A 9,872-nucleotide genomic window follows, 5' to 3' on the forward strand; every position below is an offset into this window, starting at 1 on the left:
CTTTTATCATTCTAGTCAACCATGGAGAATTCGATCCACCCTGTCTATACTGGGTTCCTCTACTTCATAAAATACATTCAGTCTAAAACATATTTGCTAAGAGGGCAAAAATTAAAGGATCCCTGATCTTTTATAACTAGATGTAAGTTAAAATCTCGCATAAAGGGATGGGGTGCAATATGAAACAAACTTATATCATTCTTTGATCGATAATTCAGAAAGAAAGAAAAGATTAGATAGATTATACGATTAGATTGTGCTGGTCTTAGCTGACAAAGCAAATAATAACATTGTCTTTGTTTGTAAGATTTATAATTTTAATTGTATTTTAGAAGAACTTGGGTTCAATGGGGATATTAAAATTGGATATTTTACCAGAAAAAGACATGAAACGGGGTAACTTACAATGACCATCGATACAGTTACCTTGTCAGCAAATACTTTCCATCAGACATTCTTAATACTAGTTGTTAATCCATTATGAACACACTAACCTATCTACGGATTTTCCGTTATTTCCCGATCACAACGAAGAACACATGGGCTGACACTGCTGGTGTGATCGATGGACAGGGGATGCTCACTCTTCAATGGCACCTAATCCCACTTTCGAAGTTTCAGAGGGTTGTGTTTGCTATTTTCCTATTTATATTGTTTAAAAGGACTTCTAAGATTGGATACTGTTGTTAACTCAATACTGTATATATTTTATTCTAAAAATGATAATTCAACTTATACCCATAGCCCCCTTTCGAAGGAGAAAATTCTTTTTTAAAAAATGTCAGTATTTAATATTTTTTTTAATTCCCAACAACCAACATGAATTTGAATTACCATATCTATATTGGATTCCAAACCTTCATAAAAATCCTTCCAAAGATACATAGCGGGTTTCAGTAAATGTTTTACCAAGTCCCTTTCTTTACTCCTCACTAATATATTAATAAAGTGAAGAGATACTTTAGGAGTAGTGGACACCAATATATTCATGAAAATCTGTAAAGCAGATGAGAATGCAATGTACTTGAAAATCAAAGAAATTTTTATGACATCACAAGATTTTACCAACACAATAACATCAAACTTACGACCCTTCTACACTATACGAAACTATTTCCCATGTAACATTAAAGTTCAGGCTTTTTGGCATCATTATGCGCCCGAATCGATAGATCCAGGGCGTACAGTGGCTGGAACGTTATTGTTGACAAACCAATCGTGTAGAATCGTTCGTGTATCGTGAGTGATCGTTCGTGTAACGTGCGAGATCGTTCGTGTATCAGACTCAATCGTATGCGTTTTTAATCGTGCGAGATCGTGCGTTTAGAATCGTGTAAATTTCGTTTTGTAAGTTTTTATCGGAACGTTATTTGTAAAATAAGCATTTCCCTTGTTTATTTTTCTTAATTTATTAATTAAAATCCAAATAAATTGAAAAAGCGCTATTTACATAATAGAATACAGAACGAACTAATTATCGCCCGTAAACAAGCAATATAGTAAGTCGTACAATATTAAGTTCTCGTCAAATAGCGCGATCAATATTGTGATTAACCGTACTTTGATCTTTAACGCCTTTTTGAAAAATCTGATTTTAATTATTATTTACTTCTTATTGTGGTCAAGATAATATTGAAATCAATTCATTGAAAATAAATATTTTTTTTACAAAGAAATAAACATTTCTCAATGCTTACATAACTAGTTAGTCGACAAATATACATGGACACGGCATGATTTTTGATGAGTCTCTTGAGCCTATTTGTAATTGATTAATTTTAAATTTCTGCAAATAAAAAAGTTGAATAATTGGCAAGTTTGTCAGACATTGAATCATTGGAAACATAAGGAAAAAAATTGTAATTATAATTTAAGCCATTCCATGCTGCCATTTTTGTTCAATCGTATCCCCCTTTCTGCATATCATGATAGCCAATCCAATCAAATTATACGACTCACATACATGTACATCGTCTAATAGAATGAACAAAATCCGGTTTTTTAATCGGAAAATTACCTTACAAATAATTATTTTTGATGTAAAAAAAATTAAGTATTGCATATATTTAGTTACAGAAATATCATTCTCCGTTTTTTTCTTCAAAGTCTATGAAATAATATTGATGAAGGATATGGAAATAACGAACAGTATTCAATCTCAACGTCCATTAAACAAATATACAAAATAAGAGCAGAGCAAACACGGACCTCCGAAACATCAGAGGTGGGATCAGGTGCCATGGAGGAGTGAGCATCCCCTGCCGACCGGTCACACCCGCCGTGTGCTCGTTGTCATAATCAGGAAATAACGGAAAAAATCCGTGGTCAATTCAGTGTATAAATAATGGACTAACAATTGGTATGAAAAACGTCAGTCAGCATTTCATTCAATGATAAATTGTATTTGCTGACAAGGTCATTGTATCGACCATAGAATTTACGAAATGATGACTTTAAACGAGACTGTTGATATTCTTGTTTCATCAACTTGCTTGTCAATAGTTTACCTCGTTTAAGAAATTGTTCATACGTAGAGCATGCTCTTGCGTATCGAATCAACTGAGATATAAATACTCCGTATGCAGGTGATGAAGGTATATTGCTGCATAAGTAAGGGAAGTTGACGATAGAAAAGTTAAAGTCATCACGTTTATCATATAGCTTGGTTGTTAGATTACCATTAGTGTCTTTTTCAAGTAAAATATCCAAGTATGAAGCAGAAGTGTCGGATTCTGTGGTATCTTTTATCTCAAGCTCACCAGGATATATCGTGTCGACGTAGGAATGGAAATTATCATTATTAATTGACAATACGTCGTCGATATATCTAAATGTCGAGTTGAAGGCCACAGCAAGTGTTTTCTTCTTTTCACGCAAAAGATTTTGCATAAATTCTGCTTCATATGAATATAAAAATAAGTCTGCTAATAACGGAGCGCAATTTGTACCCATGGGAATTCCAATAGATTGTTGGAATACCTGGTCTCCAAAAACCACATAGATATTGTCAATCAGAAACTCAAGCATCTTCTTGATGTCAACTTCAGAGTACTTATGTGTGCAATCAGAATCTGTTTTAACAAAATAATTTTTCAAATGACCAATGACGAGGTAAGTAAACTTACGAGTTCCATTTTTGTTGAAGAAGCAGCTGTCAATGATATCAAAAAGCCTGGATTTTAATTTGTCGTGGGGAATTGTTGTGTATAAAGTTGAAAAGTCGTAAGTTTTTATGCTGTTGATTTTTGTTAAGTCTTGTGATTTCAAATTGTCCAAAAGTTCTTTAGAATTTTTAAGTATCCACATCTGATTTACACCACTTCTTGAATATATAGTTGTACAGTACTCTTGAAGTTTTTCCTTCACTTCTGTCAATATTTTAGTGAGAAGTAACGAAAGAGGCTTGGTTGAACATTTACTGGAACCTGCAATGTATCTTTGTTTGTAAGGATTCTTATGAAGTTTCGGAATCCAATATATATAAGGTAGTTCAAATTCATTTTGGCTCTGTGGAATATTAAAAGTATTCAAAACTGACAGGTGATTTTGAAGAATTTCTTCCTTAGAAAGAGAGGTATATGTATAAGTAGGATTACCACTTGTAGAATTAAATCCAAGTTCTTCTAGAATGCAATTTATATAATGAGCCTTACAAACGAAGACAATGTTGTTACCTGCTTTGTCGGCAGGAACCAGTACGTACTGAACGTGTAATCTATCTAATTCTTTTTTCACTTCTGGTTTATTGAACACAGAAGGATAGATGGTTTTCATTTTGCCCCTCAATCTTTTAATACGTGACTTTAACATGGATCTGATACATTTAATCCATTCTGACAAGGTGTCAATATCTTCTTTTTCATATCTAGCCCATCGTCTGGCGTAATTTTCAACAGAATCCATAATATTTATGAAATTCCGTCGCCAGTTGAAGGATCGGGGTTCCCTATATTTAGGACCTTTTAAAATAAGTGATCTAAGGTTCTCATTACGAACTATTTTAACGTCACCTGTAATAACGTGTCCAGCAGGACTATAGTTATAGGGCGAAGAAGAACATGAACACGAAGGGGGATTATTTTTCAGATAGTCGATATCCAGGCCATGTAAAGTGTTTTTGTAATTGAAAAGTTTGGAAGCAATGGTCGATGTATATTTGTAGGAAATACAAGGCGTAGTCTTTAACTTGAAATATGGTGGAATACAAGACTGGACCCTTTTGTGATTAAGAATATTACTTATATTAACCGCGTCAATTCCTTTATTGGCATATTGAAGTTTAAGGAAAAGACGGATAGTTTTAGCTGCATTTTCTTCCGTGAAACGTGCGGGTTTAAAAAGCCTATGATGTGCAATATCCATAATCACAGAACCGAGCCTATATTCAGGTGTCGAGGAATCTAAATTTGGATGTTCCTTGGTCTTTTCAAGAAGACTATTTAAAAGTTTCAAAGGGACAGAGTAAAGTTTGGTTCGATAATTCTTTGAAATCTTAAATAAGTATTAAGCCGTATTTCGTTTTGAAAATATTGAATCCTAAATATTTTGAACTATTTTGAGTGAAGAATAGTGCGTTTGCGTTAACAATCGTGTAGCGTGTAGAATCGTGAACGTGAAAGATCGTTCGTGTAACAGGTTTAATCGTGCGTTAATCGTGCGGAATCGTTCGTGTAACGTGATCGTTCGTGTAAGTTGTCAACAATAACGTTCCAGCCACTGTATATTGTTTTCGTCCTGTCTGTCTGTCTGTCTTTCTGTTTGTCTGCAAACTGTAACCTTCGCCATAACTTTTGAACCATGAGAGATAGGGACTTCATATTTGTTATGCATACTCCACTAATGAAGATCTTTCCACTGACACTAAGGTCAATGACCTTGTGACCTTGACTGTGACCTATATGCTAAAAATAGCTTTTTTCTACAAACTTTAACCTTCGCCGTAACTTTTGAACCATGAAAGGTAGAGACTTCATATTTAGTATGAAAACTCCACTAATAAAACTCTTTCCAATGATACCAATGTCAATGACCTTCTGACCTTGACTGTGACCTACATGCTAAAAATAGCTTTTTTGTCTTCAAACTATAACCTTCGCCATAACTTTTGAACCATGAAAGATAGAGACCTCATATTTGGTATGTTTACTTCACTCATTAAGCTCGTTTGAATGACACCAAGGTCATTGACCTTGTGACCTTGAGTATGACCTATGTGCTAAAAATAGCTTTTTGAACCTTAACCATAACTCTTGAACCATGAGAGATAGGGACTTCATGTTTGGTATGCTTACTCCACTAATCAAGTTCTTTCAAATGATACCAAGGTCAATGACCTTGTGACCTTGATATTGACCTTTACGCTAAAAATAGCTTTTTTCGAACTTTGTGCCGCTGGGCGCATAGTGTTTCACAAACACATCTTGTTAAAAGCTGTTTTCCAACGGAAATGGAATTCGCAATTACGTACCTTGTCATCGATCATTTGCAAACTTATTTTGTTTAAAACATTCTGATTGTCCGCACAAGAGCTCTGAAGTAGATATTAAAAGGACGCTTCAGTTTATGATTGACAATATCTTTATGAGTTTTTTTTATTTCGGACATCAGATCTAAAACAATCTGTCCAAATTCCCATACTTATTGTTCCCCGTTGTTAGAAGACCTATTTCTGTATTCATTTTAAGCAGAACGTATTCAAAATCTTGTACATGAAAGGAAGAAAATTCTACTCGACATTTGGATATATCGACAACCGACGACGTATTATCAATTAACAATAGTTACTTCCATTCATATGTCGACACGATATATCTCGGTGAACTTAAAATAAAAAATACTATAGAGTATATCCCAACTGTTCAATATTTTGATGTTTTACTATGTGCTCAATACGGACAACAATGGTCAGTTTACAACATAATAATATACTAAAGACGAGATGACTTCAGTTTTTTCATCTTCATATTCCTTAATTATGCAGTAATCTCTCTGCATCAGTTAATATTTATAGGGACTTTTGATAGACTATATAACAAAGCCTTTATTGGGTCGTAATTTGGTATGACTTGTTTCATGCCTACTCTTCTTTTTGTAACAAATTTTACTACGGAATGTTCCGTCTACTGGATCAATGATAGGATTCACGGCGGATGTGGCAGCCAACAGGGGATGCTTAGTCCTCCTAGCCATCTGATCCCACCTCTGGTAGTTATGAAGGTCCGTATCACATATAAGTATTGTTTGAGAATTCTGTGAGATCACTTTTCGTTATCTTTACCTAGAAAATAACATTAATAAAGAAAACTGGAAAAACCTGCTTCCGTGTCTTACGTAATTCTGTACAGAATACGTTTTCCCCCAAAGAGTTTACCTCTCATGTCATCTGTTGGTTTTTATCTCGTGAGTAATTAATTTTGAATAAATTCTTCCTTCTCTGTGACAGCGTTTGTTTAGGAAATGTAAACATGCCTCAATAATGATACTACTCTTAAAAATGTGCAATTGAAGTCACTCACATATCGGTTACATTTGAGATACACATAAATAGAGAAAATTTCCAGTACCACATCCAGAGAAAATGGATTTAAGATACTTTACAGTTCTGATTCTTTGGGGCTGTGCGAATGCAAAGGGACCCAGGGGTAGGTTGAAATAATCTATTTCACAAAGTTAACGCATTTTCCTTTAAAATCAATGGTAATTTAAAATGATTTTTTGTTAATTATTGATAAGTTTATTAAGACTAAGTTATAAGACTGAATATTGTTTATGATGACAGAGGTGGTTCTCGATATTAACAAACTAACCGCTTACATTGGGGAGCCGGGGCTACAAATAAGATGTCACGCTGATGGTAAGAGAGTGGTGAAGCCAACGTGGATGTCCATAGAATTCAATGGATTTCAAAGTCAGCGGCCAATGGTCTACCTGTTTAGGAAGGACGATAAAGATGTTATTGAGTGGGGTCAGGAGTTCAATGTCACACGGCTGCAGAGTCACATCAAGGTCACAGGTCATCTGGAACAATCCATATCCTTCCTTCAGCTGGATTTCAGTCACGTGATGTGTGGGGATGGAGGGCGGTACACGTGTTCTTACGCAGGCCTTGACAAACAGGGAAAGCTAAGAACATTTTCAATGGCAGGGGACTTTGTTGCTAAAGGTGTGTTACGTTTTCAAATCAAAAACATCAACAAGTTCCTTATTTATATTTGAAACTCAATCCGCAGTTGATTTATTAACCACTAGTGTTCATTACAGGTGGAGTTCGTGAAAAGTTTAGAATTTTCTCAGTATTTACAAACAAGTTAACTAATCTACGAGTATTTCATCCAACTGATATCTAATAATCTTACACCTGTTGCCATATACCTGTCACAATGCACAGATTTTTTCTTTGAATAATTAATAATTTTTCTGAAATTCGATACTGTAGTATCAATTTATCTATCAGATTCTCACAATGCAATCCTTTTGAAACACGTTATAACATATTGATCGTCTCAAATAGCATCATGCACTCAAATGTGTTCTTTAAAGGAAATTTAAAAAAAACAACAAAATATGAAAGTTTAACTACCAGTTAGGGAAAATTGGTGAAAAAAGTACACCAAAATTTATTTTTTAAATTACACTACGTGTATTGAAGTGTGTCTGAAAACACGTCGCTCTGTTCTATATGAAGAAATCGGTACATCACTGGTAACCCCGAAATGTAAGAGAGGTCAAAAAAGTTACAGCTTGTTGGATTCCGGTAGCGGACATTTCATGTTTTTGATTCCTTTGTAGCTATGGATGGCGGCCCTCCGAAAGTAACCTTAAATGGGAAGCTTGTGAAATCTTTCGACTCGATAAAGGCATCTCCAGGAGACAAACTTCACTTTGTTTGTGAGGGCGATGTTGGTAAACCACGCATTCCTATACTTTGGTTTTTAAATGAATTACTAAAGCCACAGAGAGTACTGGGCAAGAAGGATGGGGTCAGACAAGGTCACTAATTAATGCTATCTATTTTTCTATTCTTCCACTCCATCACATTTCAAGAATTATTAATTATATTTTCTTATCTGAATAAATCTCTTTTATTTCATAGTAAATATTTGTTAATGTAAAGAGAATATGTTAAACAATTTTACAAAGTGTTTTAACACTTCTAAAACAAAAATACATTTTGTATTCCATTAACTTGACATGTAATTTTTCTTTTTTGTGAGGTTGTGTATTTTCTGTTTTGAAGTTTCATTTTTATTAACTTCTGTTTTAGGTCTCCAAATAATCTCCGAAGACAATCTCTGTTCATTCAGGTCCAGTGTTCACTTGGATTATGAGATGGGGAGTAGTATGACCATCCTGTCGTGTAAAATAGCCTTCCGCAATGTTAACATCTTCCTTCACCCCTAAACAATCCTCACTTTTCTGTACACTACTCCAATTTATAATTAAAAAATATACATTTGTCCAACATGTTGATTTTGTTTTAATCTTGGACAGTAAGAACCGTGTCCTAGTCTCCTTGTTTTGGCTATGGAAAATTTGGCATGTACACAGTCAATAGTCTGTCTGTTGAAGCAAATGTTCTTTTTTATGATTGCATGTTTTGATAATAAAAAGTGAGTTTATATGTGTATATATTGCGTTTAATTATCTGCTAATGGAATTGAAAACTGGAATATAACACCAAAGAATGCATAATAAATAAAGGTACATAACCTTGCGTGACTATAATTTCATTTAAAAAAAAATACCTTCGCCTAATTTTTGGAATTCTTTCCGTAAATTCTCTATTGCATTTGCACACATTATATATATCTTCGAAAACTTAGTGAATATAGACAAATCACATAACATGATGTACTTAAATTCTGAATACACTGTCATTTTTTTAATCGATCCATGACTTTTGTATGACCCCATTGTTCAGGTTTGACTTTCTAGTCGGAGAATTTGCATTACAGTGAATTGATGTGTTTAATTTACAACTGTTGATCCGATTTTAATGAAATCATATGGTACCTGGACTTAATTTTATCAATCTCATCGCGATATTACTATTTTATAGGGAAATCAAAAAAAAACTTAATTCGGTAATGTTTCAACTTAGCTTTTCTGGATCTCCATAACTTTATTTTAAATTGGCTTTGTTTCCTGCAAGGAGTGGCTAAGATATTGCAGTTTAATAAATATGTAAGTGGATAATGTGAAGATAACGTAAAGTAATCTAATAAATATCACAAACAATACAATTAATATATAAACAGGGCATAAACTTGGACCCCTCGGAAATTCCAGAGGTGGGATCAGGTGAATAGGAGAAGGAAACGGTCATACCCGCCATGGGCCCGAAGTACACGGAACATACCATAGTCAAATTAAGTACAAAAAAGACCAAACAATTGCCACGTAACAAGTAAGCCACATATAGGACCTAGATTTAGTTATATATGTATTTGCACATAAGGTCATTTAAAGACGTTAAAATATATTCTTGAAATGCTAATTTTAAACTAGGTTGTAAAAATCCCTATAATATCAACTTATTTGTAAGAAGCCTGTCTCAGATTAAAAACTAGTAGCACTCGGAGCATTCTCTAGAAAAGCAAATATGTTTGGAGACATACTAGTAACATCAAACACAGGTGATTACGGAATATAGCAACATAATTGAGAAAAGTTGACGATGAGAAAGTTATAGTTATATCATTTTCATACATTTAAATTCATTAAGCGGGCCTTTGTCATAAATTGCCATTTAAAACATCCAAATATGAAACAGATGTAGCAGACTCTGTTGTGTCTTTTATTTCTAGTTCATTGTGATACAGTACTTCTTTATATCCATGGTGTGAATGAAAATAGCAAATGTTATAATTGAT

General features: G+C 34.0%; 1 protein-coding gene across 1 annotated transcript; it reads left to right on the forward strand.

The window, feature by feature from the left end:
* The first annotated feature begins 6,372 nt into the window (after positions 1 to 6,372).
* On the forward strand, positions 6,373 to 8,502 carry LOC134269723 (uncharacterized). The gene is made up of 4 exons (XM_062751928.1): positions 6,373 to 6,641; positions 6,779 to 7,162; positions 7,789 to 7,989; positions 8,264 to 8,502. The coding sequence occupies exons 1-4, from the start codon at positions 6,578 to 6,580 to the stop codon at positions 8,398 to 8,400; spliced, it is 786 nt and encodes a 261-aa protein (XP_062607912.1). The 5' UTR covers positions 6,373 to 6,577; the 3' UTR covers positions 8,401 to 8,502.
* The last annotated feature ends 1,370 nt before the right edge of the window (positions 8,503 to 9,872 follow it).

Source organism: Saccostrea cucullata, unplaced genomic scaffold, assembly GCF_032062105.1.
Source record: "Saccostrea cucullata isolate Sc308-1 unplaced genomic scaffold, CSIRO_AGI_Scuc_v1 ctg382, whole genome shotgun sequence".
Taxonomy (NCBI): domain Eukaryota; kingdom Metazoa; phylum Mollusca; class Bivalvia; order Ostreida; family Ostreidae; genus Saccostrea; species Saccostrea cuccullata.

What these genes read in the sequence shown, in the direction of transcription:
- LOC134269723 (XM_062751928.1), top strand. Translation starts at nt 6,578, where the DNA reads ATGGATTTAAGATACTTTACAGTTCTGATTCTTTGGGGCTGTGCGAAT. An exon ending in AGGGGACTTTGTTGCTAAAG is followed by an intron (nt 7,163 to 7,788) that starts GTGTGTTACGTT and finishes ATTCCTTTGTAG; the next exon opens with CTATGGATGGCGGCCCTCCG. An exon ending in GAAGGATGGGGTCAGACAAG is followed by an intron (nt 7,990 to 8,263) that starts GTCACTAATTAA and finishes CTTCTGTTTTAG; the next exon opens with GTCTCCAAATAATCTCCGAA.